Source organism: Sebastes fasciatus, chromosome 17 (genome assembly GCF_043250625.1).
Source record: "Sebastes fasciatus isolate fSebFas1 chromosome 17, fSebFas1.pri, whole genome shotgun sequence".
Classification (NCBI taxonomy): Eukaryota; Metazoa; Chordata; class Actinopteri; order Perciformes; family Sebastidae; genus Sebastes; species Sebastes fasciatus.
Window position 1 is genome coordinate 15,394,388 of NC_133811.1, and position 17,353 is coordinate 15,411,740.

A 17,353-nucleotide genomic window follows, 5' to 3' on the forward strand; every position below is an offset into this window, starting at 1 on the left:
GAGGAGCTGTATGTGACAACGCAAATGTCTGAATCATTCGAACGGGACATTAAACATGATATAATACCCCCATAACACTGCTATGACGTGTAATTCCTTTGCACTTTCAGTGACACTCTACGTCTGAGAAAAAAACGTTGCCCTTGGTTGCTTAACGACAGGGCCACGGGGGGATCACTTCCAGGTTACAGATACAAAGTAACAACAAAGTTAGCTGCCAAAACCCACTACAAAATGGAAACATTTGGTTAACTTCTATGGAGGAGTGGATTGAGCAGCCAGTGCCCATCTCCAGAAAAACATTCACCCGCTAAACGACGTGCAGAGCTACGTAAAGAGGAGGTTTGACAATGTTGCCCAGAATCTGCAAGCAAGCAGAAACACAGCACAATTACACTAACCACTGCCTCCGCAGCACCACGACTCAGAAACTATCTGATGCGGGTCTCAACACCAGAGAGATTATTTTTAATTACTGGCAAGCGAAATTCGGGAACCGGAGAAAAGCAGAGCAACATCCTCGCCACACCAAGCATCACACCTCCTAGAACAGGGCATTTTTATTGTGAACATTATTATTTATTAATCAAAAACTATTAAAATTGGAATGTGTCTATAACTTTCCTATTGCCATGCTTGATGACCGTTTTATAAAAGCAATAGCTCACTTCAGACTGTGATATGTTGTGATTATATCACAGCTAAGGGGCGTTGTTCGGCTCGGCGTGTGCTATTACTTAATTACAAACCAGCTATGTGACCACAGTGTTTTTGCATCATGTCCTGCCTCCTGCATGCTCTACCCAGGCGCCAACCCTGGCCTAAACCGAACGGAGTATTTCCAGTAGGTGAGAAGAACGCGTCTGACACGGACAATCTCCTGTTGTGTGCTACATGTGCGAAAGGTCATCTCCAGACCTGATTCTCCAGACATTGTTGGGAGTTCATATGAGACAACGGCATGTGTGCGTGTGTCTGTATGTCAGTGAGAAAAAGTGAGCGCCCACCATCTCCGGCGGTGTCCAGGGAGCGGAGGTACTGCAACTCCTCTAGCACCTTGTCCTTGACGGCCTCCAGCTCAGAAGGCTTGTCTGTCAGCTTCAGGATGTTCATGAAGGCTTCATAGTTACAGCTGGAGTCCCGTATCTATACGAAATCACATCCATTTACAAATCCACAACACACATACCAGGTCCCAAAGCGGTTTCTGTCCCATTTCATTTGTTTTCTTGATTGTTTCTTGGATAGCTTTTTATATTATTTATAGAAAAAGTCAGTTCAAACAATGGCTAATAAGAGGTGTGGATGAGTGTGAGTGTCAACTCTCACCATCCAGATGACAAACTGGTTGATGTAGTCTGGGTCGCTAAGCTGGTTGATCAGAGGAAGTAGCACACCACGCGCCAGCACCTCCTAAAAAAAACATCACAGTGCATTTTCAGGATCACTCACAACAATTTACACTACAAACATGCCGTCACGTGGTCTGGTACGGCAGTGTAGTCTATTCAGGAGCCTGTTGTTGGCTGGCTGGTGGCCAAAGTGGCAGCATTTGGCCGGCGGCTCAGCTGACTACTAAATTAACAACAACAGGTTGTATGACATATTGTGTGACTGAATATGTGATTTCACACCTTATATTGGCATCTAAGACCAATGAAGTCACGTGTGCCGTGATCGTTTGACAGAATGTGTAAGTGAGAGTGAGATTTTGTGTTTGTTTGTGTGCACTCACCCTCAGGAAGTATCTCATGTTCTTGTTGTGGAAATCTCCAGGAGGTAGTAACAGATACAGAAGCAACTCACACAAGTCCCGAAGAAAACCTGACACACACACACAGCATATGTTTAGTTTTCACTAGTTACAGCATCACATTTGTGTTAAGAGTCCCTCATGACAGTGTGAACTATCCGACTAGACACATCACAGAGGTGTGTTTACCTTCTTCATCTTTGTGTGAAGTGCACACGACGTCTCGACAAATCTTCCTCTCCATCTCCACCTCGGCCTCAAAGAAGGAGTCCACCAGCTCCTCTGTTATGTCCCCTGTTCAGACATCACTCTTCATCATTGTCATTATCACCACTAATGTCTGAATTCTCATCGTCTGACTCCATCCAAAACTTTATGGAACAATTTTTCTGTACCACAAAATCCAATCTTTTTCTGTGGTCATCAAAGAATCACCAAGCTCTGAATAAAGGAATACTTCACCCCCAAAATGACCACGCTACTCGTCTCTGCATGTCTGGACGAGTAGTGTGCCAGCGCAAGCGTGACTGTTAATTTGGAAATGTTTTAAATAGTAAAGTTTTAGCGACGATGCATGTGTTTGGGAAGTAGTGAGCATTTGGCTGGATAAACAAGACTCAGATTATACTGCATGAGTTTGTAAATGGATGTTTTGATATAGTTTTGTTGTTGTTAAACGCAGCCCTCGTTTATTTTACTTTACTACTATTTTCTCCGTTTTTTGATTCTTTGTTCAACGTGGAGGCATGCGAGAAAATCTACGTTTTCTTCACGAATTCAAGGTAACATGAGGTGAGTAATTGATTGATACAAATGGTCATTTTTGGGCTGAAGTATTCTTTTAAGCTCAGAGCGACATCATCAATCATTGTTAAAGACATACCAAACATGCTAGTGACTACTGTGAGTGAGAAAGCAAGTGTGTATGAATGTGCGTGCTTACTTTGCTTGTCCTCTCTGTCAGCGAGGCGATCCTGGGCTTTTCTAAAGACACGTAAATGGGTGGCAAAGTCGTCCACCATGCGAGTAGTGAAGTAAGGCTGCCAGTCCACCTCTTTGGACCTTGGCACATAAACACACAGGAATAATGAAGAACATTGGAAAAATAAATACAGAACATGTGGTTTGTTTAAAACGTTCAAAATCAAGACAAGGAAATGTCTTGTACCGTGTAGAGAACTGGACGAGGGCATTCTGCAGCGTCTGTCTGATCTCCAATAAGAAGGAGTCGTCCTCGCTCAGAGTGTAGTACCAGTACTGGATATAATCTCTCAGAGCAAACTGGATCACCTACAGAGACAAAGACATAAGGAGGATGAAAATAGGAAAGAAATTTAATAAAGACAACCCGATGAGCTGGACTGGATTGAGGAGCGGGTTAATTAAATGCTGCACAAGATTTGAGTGCGAGCGAGAAGGGTACATAAGTCTTTTCTGAAACACAATTAAATCTGTTGATTGTCAGTGTCTAGTATTACACCCAGAGAACAGATTACTGGGCTATTAGGTCCTAGGAAACCTGGCTAAATCAATCATTTAGTTGTTGCACACAGGAGGGAGGGATACAGCTGAGTAGTGTGATTAAATAAATCAATATAACTGTCAGTATAGTCTGCTACTATATGAGCTGATTTTGTTATGAAAGGTTTTTTGACCAGATGAGAAAAAGAGACTGTGAGAGAATGATTCAGAAAAATCAAGAGCATAAATGTGTGGCAGTCAGCATGACACAGGTTTACATGATGTCACGTTTAGCTGTGCTAAAGATCTCAAGGTTCACATGCTGCTGAAATGATTAGTGTGCATTTCCAGGGAGGACAAGAGGCACCATAGTAGAGCAGTTAGTGTCATCTGACCATCACAAACTGCTGTGTCTGCACTTAACTCTGCCGGCCACGCTGCTTTACTGAGGAGAACATGCTACAAGCTACTGGAAGTGTTGTAACCACAGGATAGGGTGGAAAGACAAACGGTGACCACCAGACAAAAGCCACCTAAGCTCATCCTCCCTGTCTGCAATGCTGATGGCTCGGCCTAACCATCATTTAGAAGATCTATTTACGAATGTGTTAAGCTGAAAGAGATTCTGAGTCAATTACCAGCAGCCAGAGAGTAAAACTATTACAGTTCAGCCCTTCAACGGCCTTTTACTTAAACCACATGATGAAACGAGCTTTGGTGCAACACTGACGGTGTAACCGTACAGAAACTTTCAGTTCCACCTTCTGTTAGGACACAGTGAGTCCATTGTTTTCTGGACAGTATGTCTGATAAGATTAACGTACAGCGTTATCTGCTTACATGATTTCAAGTAATCCAGAATACATTTAAATATTGTTTTGTAGACATAGTAATAAACTATCAAAACGCATCTAAAGCAGTCTATTAACTAGATTAAGAGATATTTATTTTGAACATGTAAAGAAATTTAAATAGAAATATATTATATAGCATTTGAATACATGTTAATATAGTCAGATCTTGAAATGACGCACACACCATCACACAATACTTGCATGCACAGCAGACAGTATACACTCTATATGTGTCTGAAAATGAATTGGTCGCTTGGAAATTAGATTAGATCATGGTGCAGATTAATGTAGGAATATGTATTTGATTTGTGTTTCCTTTTGTATTATATTATGATTTTGTAGATATTTTCTTTTTATATTAATATTATTTTGCATATAGGAGTCATTTGATTTGTTGACCAAAATGTGACAATGTTCATGTAAAAAAAAATCAATAAAATACTAATTACTAAAAATAATATTATATAGAATATAAGAAAACAAAACAACACCCAGCAAACATATACAATAAACTCTCAATAACAACATAGTTAAATACTGCATGTCCAAAAAAGGAGTAGTGAATACTTATCAAGTAAAAATAAGGTATTCAAAACAAAACAAGAACAATTTAATCAGAATAAAACAGACTATTAAAATAATATAAATGAAAATGTATTTCTTTAGGGCCTCGTGGTCAGTGTGATGTCCACTACTTATTCAGAAGTTAAATTAACAAAATTGATTTTAAAGACAATCTTCTTTTCTGAAGGAGGACAAAAATAAGAAACTAACGTAAAACAATCTATGTGTGAAGATGATGTACCAGTAATAAGTGATCTCCCTCTCAACCTCATAAAAATATAGAAGCAGAACTGAAATTCATTCAGTATTAAGTCAAGATGGAGAATGTGTGCCAGGCAGCGACATGTTTTGTCAGTACCTATTATAATTTATTTCATTTAGTTATTTGTCGTACTTTTTCCAGTGCTTTTGGTTGATAATATTTTTGTTTGCTGGAAAATTGTATTAATCAGCTGACAGACATCCTGTTCAAGACAAATCGAATGACACAAAACGCAAGGAACCAACTCCCTGTGAACGGGAAACACTGAGGCTTTAGGGCTTTAGGTACGCAGTGTTTAACAGTGACGACTACTTTCTGGCTTGAGGCCGTGAAGTGTCTGACCTGGGCCAGCTGATAGGTCGGTGACTGAAGTGGGCCAGGGTCCAAAATGTCTGGAGTGTTAGTATTTGTCACCCAGCCATAATCCTGTTGTCCCATTATCATCGGTGCGGTGCTTTTTATGACCAATCATTCAGCTATGTCACCTCATAAGTAGTCTCGCATAGCCAGACCTATCTCCACCGCGCTGCATCAGCGCACGTGTCTTTGAATATTCGGGTCGCCCTAAGGTAGAAGGTACTTGCATATAACATGGAAAATCAAAATTTGCAGAACACTCTCCGCCTGCTCTCTACTGAGGCTCCCATTTGTCTAAGATTACCGTGTAAAGGGATATTTTGGCCTAAAAAAGGAAAATGACACAGGAGCGGACAGTCTACAGATTCCAGCAACATCTGAAGCATATATCTGGGCTGTATTATCGTGAAGATATTAATAAAAACATAGAGTAAACATTGCGTATATGCGCCGCCACGTTTTTTAGACCTCAGAGGATTAACACAGAACATTGGTCATGAGTGATGTTATGAAACTTGATCATTCTGGTTGTCAAAGGTGCAAAATGTTGCTGGTGAAGCTTTGACACAGGTGCCATATGTACAGGAAAACACATTATATAATACAAAGATACACACCTGTTGTAGTGGTTCATCTATGAAACTGGAGCCAGTCAGTCTCCTGTCAATCTTTATAGGCTTCATCTCCAGCTTCATCTCATCCAACGTCTGAAGGTGACAAAACGAAACACAGAAAGACAACCAATGAAAACTTTAATGATCTACATAGTAACTGGCAGGCAGACTTCACCTACAAAAGGAACTTGATTTACGACTAATTAATTTGCTTGAGTAGGCGAGGTCAAAATGTTTGTGTGCTCAAGCGGGCTTTTACCTTTAGTATACCAATTTGTGTGGGAGGCAAGTAGGACTGCTCGCACTTCTCCAGGTGTCTCTCTGAGTTGATCTTTCCATAGAGCAGAGTGACCGCAAAGCCCCTGGAACACAGAAGTGAGAGTGAGAGAACAGCTAAAAACTGATCTATCTGGTGGTGTTGTGGTTAACGTGAGAGAGCGTGCTTATGTAAAGACATGGATGGATGGTTTAGTGGTCTTCCTTCTCACCCTCCAATGAAGCAGAAGATATAAAAGGCCAGGTAGAATATGGCAAAGGGTCCAAAGGTGACGAGGAACAGCACGACTCCAAGACCCCCCCATCCCCAGATGGACAGACTGGCCTGAAACACACACAAAAACACAAAACATAAGTTAATACTCCCTTTACAGTTATACTTTAACCCGTCAGAAGGAAGACTCAATCAGTAATGCCTGATCAAGTCATTTACCCCTTCTATCACTGACAGACTTAATGACAGATCCTTCAATATGCAGTCCAAGACTACACTCCAAATATATCCACTTTATTCATGTTTTAAGGTTGTACTATTTGTGTCTGGTGTTTACTGTACGCAGTTAACAGTCCTATATTTTCATAAAAATTCCCCACATCAATCATCGATCATCAATTGCCCTCATAAAACTGTTTGGGCTCGACTGCTCACTCCATTGTGAAGGAAAAGTAAAATCAGCAGCACTAGGCGATTGTGCTGTAAAATGACGTCATTCACAGAAAAAAACACTATTCCACACTTTAGATGTCAGAACAGGAAAAGATTATTTAAAAAGACACACACTGTGGTGTGTTGTATTGTTAGAGAGTATCAGGCATTGACTGTGTGTGTGTGTGTGTGTGTGTGTGTGTGTGTGCATACTCGTGTGTCACATCCTATGGTTTTCCTGTTATTGTCAGTGCAGGAAACCAAGCTCTCATTTCCAGCTAGCAACTCCGTGTCCCAGTTCTCCACATAAGTTACTCTAGTAGTAGCTCCATTTTTTTCAGTCCCATACAATCATTACAATTATAGAACACCAGAAAAATCCAGTATGAGTCAGGCTACACAGTGTTTGTGTGAATGCATGGTGGGGGTTGTTATGTGAAGGATGAGCCTGCCATAGAGCTCCACCAACTTGACCAGTGCAAGCTGGACGAATGAAACCAGGCCATGCAAACCTAAGCAAAGTACTAGAATATACAGTGGCATGAGGTAATGTGAAAAAAGCAGTTATCTCATATACTGTATATAAGAAGTGGACGTAGTCACCGGGACATCACCCATTGGTTTGTGGACTACGGTTTTGGAGCCTCGAGTCTGGCATTTTGACCGTCGCCGTCTTGTTTTTTTGCAACCAGAAGTGACACGAGAGGGTGGAGCTAAGTACAACCGAACGCTGAATAAGATATTTTTAGGTGACTGAAATGTTACAATTAACTTTCATGTACTGAAAACACACTGTGAAAGGGTTAAAGTCGTACGATGAGAACACGGACAACTCCCAGACCGAACAATACCGTGGTAGCAACCTGTCAATCACAAGGTAGCCACGCCCTAAAGCATACCCTACTTTTGAGTCTATTTGATTTTAGAGTCTAATTGAGTCTATTTGAGTTGAATAGACTCTAAATGGGACCATAGTTTACTAAATGGACATCATGCTGTATTGAAGTAGCCTTGAAACTAGCGATTGAGACCATAAACTCATGTTTACTGAGGTAATAAATAAAGTGAGAAGTAGGGTCATTTTCTCATAGACTTCAATAGAATCTGACTTCTTTTTGCAACCAGAGGAGTTGCCCCTGCTGGCTATAAGAAAGAATGCAAGTTTAAGGCACTTCCGCATTGGCTTCACTTTTCAGCCCACTGAGTTATCTACACAATGATGGTTAGATGTGAAAAGCTTTCACATAATCACACACTGGATAAAGCTCACACTCTGGCCGTGGAGCCACCAGATATACAGGCACCATGATGATCAGCAGTGATGATCTCCGGCTGCCCTACATTCATTACTAGAGTTCCTTAGATAAGCAGCTCCACTGATAGACAGACAGAGCTCCCGCAGGACATTGAGACATTGTTCTCTCTGCTACAGCCAGCCGTGGGCAATCGGATGGCACAGCCTATGATGTATAGCACAACCACGACACACAGGGAGGCTATTAACAATCAATGCTAAGCAAACTACTGTTGAGGAATATGATCAGTACCTGTGGCCCTACCAACATGCAAATCCACAATTTTATTAACTATTATTACATGGCTTTGTTGAATACTCACTTCTGATTGGTCAATCAAAGCAGTCTGTAATTTCTTTATAGCAGACGGTTAATATGTATAACAGACCGTTGCTATGGGCGCAGTTCTGATGTCGGACTCTGGCAGAGCATTTTTGTGTCAAATTATTGATTTCTTAAGTAAGTAGCTGTGTAATAAGTGGGATAATGTACAGCTAGCGGGTCATTTGTTGTGAAATAAACCCCTTCAGTGCGATGCAAGACTGTCCGGGTTTATTTCACAACAATGACCACAAGAAAATGCCTCCAAAAAAATGCCTCCAAAAATTCAGGAGAAAGGATCAATGAACACAGTTTGCTGCATGCTACTATTATATTTTACTATACTATATGATTACAAATAGGAGATGTGTTCAACATCAATTTTAAACATTCCATGAAAATCTAGCTAAGCTCATGCCAATACGCACATGCATGCCTCATGACTAGGATGTCCTGATGACGTTTTTATTTTGTTTTCGCTCCCAAACTGGATAATTTGATATTCAGTATCTGCTAATACCAAGTATCAGTACAAATGAAACTGCTCAGAGTATGGCAGTGGATGGGCTGAACATGGTACATGGCGCAGGTATCCTGAATGTAAGACTGAATTATGAAAATGAACAGACATAGGCTAAAGTATTTAACCTCTAAGGTTATGCATTTCCAACATCTTACCGAGTTTCAATACTTTTAACTTTAATGGAAATGTTTGTTTTTTTAAATAGGAAAAACTGTTTATCAATAAAAATACTACAAAAGCAAATCTGTCCACAAAGATTTAGTTTGCTTTAGTCTGACACTAGTAGTTGTTGTTGTTGTGCTAGCTTTGCTGTCAGCATGAATATCTCTATTCAAACTGGCCACTATTGTTTGTGTTGCTCTATGGTGTATCCAGAGCACGATGGGTTACACTGAACAAAGGATCTCAGTCGGATCAGGCTTCATAAAGCTGATACCAGTCCATTAAAAATATGACTTGACTGGCTCCGGTTCAGATCAGCTCGTGACATCTGTAGTCACCACACCAGCTGATTACACAGCAGCACACTGGAACAATTAAAACCTGATGCTGACGGCTGTCAGCGAGGACCCTCTGACCCTGACTTTATTTAACTCATTGTAAACCAAACGACTAATAGACATGCTAAGCCCTGTCAGAGTGTAGGCGAAGACGAAACAGCACAACTGGTTTTATACATATGGGTATGTTCTTTACAAATCATTACAAAGAACAACGGTATCTCTAAGCATGCCTGTGATATATGACGCACGGCAGACAGACACTTTGTTTATGAACCAAGTTACGGGAGAAATCAGGTTAGGGCCGGAAGGAAATACTAGAACATACATGATTAGAGTACATGTGCTGCAATTACCCTAAATCTCTCATTTACATGTAACTAGTCAGTAATCAGTTCCCTACCATCTACCATATTTTGAACCAGGGCTGCAGTATTTTAATTATATTAATTATGTAAGACGTTACAGACAGACAAGAGTTATTCTCATTTGTTGAATTATCTGACAGCATAGTAAGAGAGCACACTTTTCTTTCCTTTATGTAGAAACCATCTCATTTAGACTTTTGTTTTCAATTTCAGCCTTACAAATGAAATACTTGGGATAAAAGGAATCACAGCTACTGTTTCATTTAATTTCTTACAGCTTTTTTTTATCTGACACTAACTCTTCTAACAACCCTGTTTAACAAACATGGAGTGAAATTAGTCTCAAAATGGTCACAAATGTGTATTACATGATCTACAAATGTAAAATAAGATTTACAAATGGGTACAACGATTTGTGCATAATTTTGGGTACTCACAAATGCATGTTCCAATCTACACACAAATACCAATCAATTTGAACACATGGAAAATGGTTTTACAAATGCACACGTGACGTCGCAACCTGAATAAATATTAATATTTTACATACAGATTTTTAACTTCAACTTCAAATATCTGATCATTTTTGCTTTTGAAAAGCTTCCCGTGTGCACACAGACTGCCTGATACACACGGATCAGGTTACATTTGCATGTGGAGTTTTGAGACTAATTTCACGTCTTCAGCTCAAACAGATCCACAAATGCATGCTGCATTTAAGTACTGGTGGAAAAATGGGACAACTGGGCTTTCGGTGAAATTGTGCTTAATTTCAAAGAGGGAAAGACGTTTTTCTAAATAGACAGAATAGCTCGTCACCCCTCAATTAGAAAACATTCATTTACCAACTATATACACTCAATAGAGTAGCCTATAAATGTAAATATGTGGTTTAAATAAGCTAATGCTAGGTGGTAATATTCTTCTGCTGGGACAACACCCACTCAAGGCAAAAAGTGGATGCTGGTGTTATGTCAAAGTCTGTTCCCTAGTCGAGACTGAAAATGGTCTCAAAACTCCACACGTAAATGTAACTTGAACCACACAAAATTACGCACAAATCTTATTTTTCATTTGCAGATCATGATGTAATACACATTTGTGACCATTTTGAGACAAATTTCGCTCCATAAGAATACACTACATGGCCAAGATCAACTCTCCCAGCAGAAATGTAGCTGTGATAACCAAGTTTCTCTAAATCTCTTAGAAAACCAAGATTCTTGTGGTTTAATAAATCAGGTTATTGCAAAAACCTGACTATAACCAAGTGTATTGAGTGCATGTGAACACACCGGTTTCTGGGCCGCAGAATGTGTCCAAACTGGCTAGACAACCCCCTTTCTCTCGAGTCATAGCTGGCTGGGACAAAGTAACAAATAGCAGGGTTATGACTCTGGAGAGAGAATAGGGCTTGCCAAAGAAGAGGACCATTATTACAGTTGAGCTAGGAGTGGTAGTTATACTGTACAAAGGAATGCTGTTCACAGAGCAGTTTATACCCTGCTGCATTGTCTAACACTTCCATGTATAACACAGTTATCAGCCACAATGTTGTCACCATTTACAAGAAAAAACAAATCAAACTCTAGGTAATGACTTTCATGCAAACCTTAATGAGCAGCTTGACCTGTAGTAACACATCTACTCTGTTTACCTTTCACCCACACAGTAAGAGAAGGCAGTTTCTCCACTGTTGGTTCAGAAGCTTTCAGCGACCCGCTGCAGTCATCACTCAGTGACACATTTATTACCACCAGGCCTAAGCTACATGCTAACAAGTGACTATATTATACATACAGAATAGAGAGGTGCAAGAATGAGTCCTAAAACACGGAAATGAGTTAGCATTTTAGCACTTCCGGTTCCCTCATCTGGATGTTTTTTTAGTTACATGTCTGAAATATGGTCTGTGGTTAACACAAGCTTAAGAGATTTTAACGTTTTGTTCTACGACATAAAATACATCAGTAAATATCCCACTGGTGAATTTTTAAGCTTTTACATGTCTTAAAAAAGGCGGTTGCTAACAAGTGGCTAAATGAGGCTACTAAACGTCACACTGAACACCAGTCCGTCTTTAGCTAAGTGGTGGTGTCATGAAGTCATGCGACCGTGGTGTAGTTCGTTTATAGCCTAACGTTAGCTTCTGGTGATTGTATTTACAGTTCAAAAATCATAAAAGTGGTGTTGATTTGTGGAGATTATTTTATGGAACAAAACGTGTGAGTATCATAAATGTTTGTTTGCCATAGAGCTTATTTTCTGCAATAATTCAAATGGAAAAATCCCATTGGCTTTTTGTAGAGGGACAGTCAGGGCTGACAAAAGTATTTTGAAAAACATTTGAATTCCTTCAAGATTGATGTAGTGGACCTGAGCCGGGTTTGTGCTTGCCAGAACAAACTGTAAGCAGCGTTTCCTCCCAGTGTTTAAGTCGGTTAGTCTGTAAAACTGAGTTTCTCCACAAAGAATCACACAAAAGCATCGCATTAAATCTTGTGTTTACCAGAAATGTGCTCATATGTTTCTTGGAAATAAGTCATTCAGCATGAAAAAAGCTTAGAAAACGACTAATCGACATAAGAAATCTTAGTCGACTAAAACCAAACCAACCGATTAGTCGACTAATCAACTAAGTCAATTTACCAACGTAAAAGAAATACTGTCCCGAGTCCATGCTACCAAATGCAATCATTCCCAGAGAAGGTATTTGTATGTAGCTCAAATGGGTAACGTAAGTCCAGTCTGACGTCAATGGCGCCAGTGAGCAGCAGTGAATGTGGAGGCTATCAGTAGAGCTGTGTGGTGAGGTGATGAGGCTGTGGAGGCTTGGCTCTGTAGGAGACGATAACCGACACTCTTGAGTCATTACAGCTTACACAGGGTTTTAAACATGAACCATCTGCTCCAGTGATTAACACCCAGGCCCATCGGGAACACACACATCTAAACATCTACGCAATTCCTTACGCAACCCACACTCAATAGACACACACAAGCATGAGCGTAATAATAATTTGAACAAGAGGTCTGCACATGCAGATAGACAGAAATGTGGTTGTGTCGGTTGTTCAAAAATGTATATAAATGTACAAAATTATTTATCAAGATTTTCTATGATTAAAAACTTCAACAGTGAATAATCTAAATGTTTAAAAGCACTGCCACAAAGAAAGAAATGTTTTTTGAGGAGCGCTCTACTACTGGATGTCCTTGACTCCAGGCACATTCAGACATGCACACACAGCCTCTTATCAGTGTCTCGGAGATTATCATTTCACAGATTTCCTGGCACGACTTGAAAACATAACCACGCACAGCTACACACACAAACTGCACTGTACACATACCCAAACACACACGTGTCGGAAGAAGTGCTAAAGTGTGGATATTGCTATTTTTGTGATTTATGCACCAGCGCTTAGCTGCAACCCCGATATGTGTGGTCATTGGGAGAGAGGTTAACTCAGCCCATTAAAGCTCTCCTGAGGGAGATCCATGGTTAATGCCTCAGAGGGAGAGAAAGGTAGTGGGGCTGAATGGTCATGCTGGCCTAATCCACCAGGACATCATAATACAAAGAGCTACCATATTAGCTTCAATCTCTAGAATGAAAAGAGTATATAAGTGTATCTATGCAATAAAAAAATTGTAGAGCTGCTGTCTATTAAATTAATTGCCAACTATTTTGATAATTGATTAATTGGTTTGAGTAATTCTTTTAAGAAAAAAAGTCAAAATTCTCTGATTACAGCTACTTAAATGTGAATATTTTCTGGTTTCTCTACTCCTCTATGACAGTAAACTGAATATATTTGAGTTGTGGACAAAACCATCCCCATTTGCTGGTGTTTGACCAACAGAGTACTTCACCTCCCATAGATTTGAAGTGCCAGTTAAAATGTAACAAGTGGGGTATGTGAGAGCATATGTACATACATGTAGCACTAACTGCCTTTCACAGTAGTGGGATAATAATGTCAGAGAGCGGACTTTTATGATCAACACCTTGAATACACTATAATCTATCTTAAACCCTGCTCACACTTTCTACTGTAATGTATTTTAGATTATCTGATCACTGCACAAGGAAGTACTAGACTTTCTGAAGTGGTAACATGTGAGCACTTGTGGTAGGGTGACAAACTAAAGATAAAATCTGAATGAATGAGTGGAGAAACATAACAAAAGCAGATGCTTTGGACTGTGTACAAGATACTTGCCAACCTTGAGACCTCAAAAATGGGGAGGATTTCGAAACAGCAGGGGGTCTGAGGCTCTGAGATTCAGAGACTTTGTTTACTGCATTGTGGAGACTTTTAAAGAATGAAAATTGCTAAATAATTATAATTATAAAGTACACTGCAACAGCAGTTATGTTAAATACTTTTAAATTTACTTTTAATTCTCAGGAACGAATACAGAGTAATTGGCCCCTCTTGTGTGAACTTGTGTGAATCTCTGGCATCATCAGTTTTCATTCATTCACTCATTCATTTATTGTCTGCCCCTGCTTGAGTAGGCCTATTTCTCTCTCCTTCTCTGACTCACTGAAGGTCCTTTCAGACACAACACACCACTGCGCTGTGAAACTCTTTATTTCTAATGGTTTGCGCCATGCTACAACGGCTTTTTTGCTGCATTGAGCAAAGCCCAACTTTGGGAGCAATGCGCACTAAAAATGAGTGTTGAACCCAGCGGCGAGCGCAGCTCAAATCACGAGTAGCTCTCTTCCCCCAGGAAAAGACAGTTGGTGTAGCAGTATTGTTGTCCGGGAGGAAACAGTAGGGCTTTTAAACGCTGTACAGTTCTAGAAACAGCTTGAGATAACGAAAAGGGGAAAAAGGTGTGAACATTTGTCATAAATCGGGAGAAATACGGGAGAATTGTGACCCTGGGAGGAAACCGGGAGAGTTGGCAAGTATGGTATACAATGCTCCTTTGCATAGAAGCTTTTTCTGGCAGTTTGTGGTGCACCAAGACCTTAATAAGACACGTATTGTTAGTTTTCAGCTTTGATTTGTCACGCAGCTGTAGCACATGCAACCTCTGCAGTAGTAGAAGTCTGCATCACCGGTGCTGCCCTAAATTTGTTGTTTTGTTAAGTTTAGCAGCTGTAGCAGTTTAACCCATTTGTGCCCGCAACTGAAATTTTTTAATTTCCTTTGGTGGAAGTGTTCTCTGGGCTTGCCTTAGCACAAATGTGTTGACATTTTCAAAATCAGTCAAACCGTTTGGCTGAAAAGTGAGTTTTTCTTACCATACTATCCCATGTGCCCAAATACTAGTTATAGTATGATAAGAAGTCTGTGATGCCAAATGTGAACTGTGTCTCTCAGCGTGACCTAGACACACTGTGGATATATCTGGACACAAGACACAGGTCTGGACCGGGCTTAATTCTTGAAAGATGCCAGCTTGTTTGGCAGGGCAACCCTGTCTATTTACTGAAGGAAGGAGGGAGAGGTGCACTCGAGGACAAGCAGGCCTGATGTGACAGCGTGCTGCTGGCCTTAATGTCTACCAAGCTTTGATTAAGACACCTTAATAAGATTTAGCCAGGGGTGAAAAGCACCGAGATAACTTTGTGTGCTTGTGGATGAACACACAATGCACCCACATCCCCCTACAACAAACTGACTCAGTGTACAAAGGTGTATTCATCAAACTATGTGTGTAAGGAGTTGATCACAATCAGACAGAAAAAAAGTCCAGGCCGATGTCTACAGCCAAACTTGATCTTACTATTGAATGTGCGACAAAACTACAAAACACAACAGCAGCATTTGCATTATAACTTAGTGAACTTAGTTAAATGCAAATCATAGCGGAAAGAAAACTATAATAAATAATAATATGTTATTAAAAGTCTCAGACAATACCTAGGATGGGTGTAATGGGTGTAAGAAAATATTGATACACATGAGTATCGCGATATTATGTTATGTGATACTGTATAAATTTTTAATTAACCTCTTAAAAATCTGACGGCCCACCGTCGGGCCCGGCCACTATTTGATTGTTTGGAGGTTGTAGCAGGGTCAGTTTTAAAAGGTAGAGTTACGGTAATGGCATCATGTGAAACTAGAAAAACCTAAAGAATCCATTGGTAACAACCATGTCATACTGGCTTGTCGAGAAGGAGGCTAAATAACGCTTCAAAGTTACGCTAAATTTTGGCGAGGAAAAACTGGCATGGCGATTTTCACAGGTTTCCCTTGACCTCTGACCTCAAGATGTGTGAATGAAAATGGGTTCATTGGGTACCCCCCGAGTTTGCCCTCTACAGACATGCCCTCTTTATGATAATCACATGCAGTTTGAGGCAAAAACATTGCTGTTTTTTGCATGCACTATAAATGTGTTGTTTTGCCTATTCTAAAATGGTTTGTTTCTGGTGTGTTCTTTATACTATGACAGTTTTCCTAAAATTAAATGAAAAAAAACCAAAACGCAATATATCGCCTTGCTTACAGTATCGCAATATATTGCAATATATTGAATCGTTACCCCAGTATCATGATATGTATCGTATAGACAGAGTCTTGCTAATACACCGCTTTATTGCATATTTTCTTCATATCGTGCAGCCCTGGCAGGGAGCAATATTTTGAACACCTGACTGCACATTTACACATAAATCAGTACCCTCAGTCAGACATGCAGAATAGTGCAGTCAGTGTGCAGCTAAAACCTTATTACCAAAGGCTAAACCTGTACTTAAACTTCTGGAGAGGTGCCTAGATGTGGCTAGGTCACCTGCCGCTCAGGTGAAGTCTGTTTGCTTGTCAGCAGATGTCAAGGCCAGTAGTATATCCATCTAAAAATCAGGAAACCACAGCGTGCATTGAGAAATTGCATCACATGAGAGCTGTAGTCACACTAAAATAAAACGGCTTGTCAGGCTGAGTGATCACTAAGCCCAGGTGTAATCACTATAACCACTGACCAGCAAACAATGGACTGAAGACAACTCTATTAATATTTTAGGGGGAAGCCTGTGTTAAGCCCAGTTGTTTGAGTCTTGACAAGAGCAGGGAGCTAGTCTGACTGACAGTCTGGCTACTCACTGGAAACAGCTGGGTGTATATGTCTCAGACTTTCCCTTTAAGTAAAAGTAAGACGAGAAACACAGCATTCTTACCATTCCTGTAGTTACCTGCCACCAATTAAACGTGCTTGTCACCTACATAAATGTCAGCTAATCATCACAGAAAACAGTTCAAATGAATCCACAACTGTGCGTTAATAAACCTTGCTGCTAACTTTCTTTTGCCTTTAACATTATAGGCTACATTTCATCCAAACAGCTTAGCATTACCTCTCAACTCACCTGTATTTGTGATGTAGGAATTCGTTGTTGAGGGATGTTACTCATAATCTAAACGCATAACTTACTACCCACATTGCCTGTGTCGAGCTAATTCCTCCATGTTTGAGTCTTGACAAGAGCAGGGAGCTATTCTGACTGACAGTCTGGCTACTCACTGGAAACAGCTGGGTGTACATGTCTCAGACTTTCCCTTTAAGTAAAAGCAAGACGAGAAAAGAAATGC

At 40.2% G+C, this 17,353-nt stretch overlaps 1 protein-coding gene across 8 annotated transcripts in view; it reads right to left on the reverse strand.

Annotated features, from left to right (window-relative positions):
• snx13 (sorting nexin 13) overlaps nt 1-17,353 on the reverse strand; it is a 28,814-nt gene that overhangs the window by 10,765 nt on the left and 696 nt on the right. For 7 of the 8 annotated variants that reach the window (XM_074612815.1, XM_074612814.1, XM_074612811.1 and 4 more), the window contains exons 2-10: nt 6,354-6,466; nt 6,125-6,227; nt 5,869-5,958; nt 2,922-3,043; nt 2,697-2,815; nt 1,943-2,047; nt 1,736-1,824; nt 1,330-1,413; nt 1,008-1,146 (exon numbers count right to left, since the gene is read on the reverse strand). In XM_074612815.1, the coding sequence (XP_074468916.1) occupies nt 1,008-1,146; nt 1,330-1,413; nt 1,736-1,824; nt 1,943-2,047; nt 2,697-2,815; nt 2,922-3,043; nt 5,869-5,958; nt 6,125-6,227; nt 6,354-6,466 (964 nt within the window). Of the gene's footprint in view, nt 1-1,007; nt 1,147-1,329; nt 1,414-1,735; nt 1,825-1,942; nt 2,048-2,696; nt 2,816-2,921; nt 3,044-5,868; nt 5,959-6,124; nt 6,228-6,353; nt 6,467-17,130; nt 17,289-17,353 lie in introns of those variants that run through there. The other variant, XM_074612809.1, reaches the window with a different exon arrangement.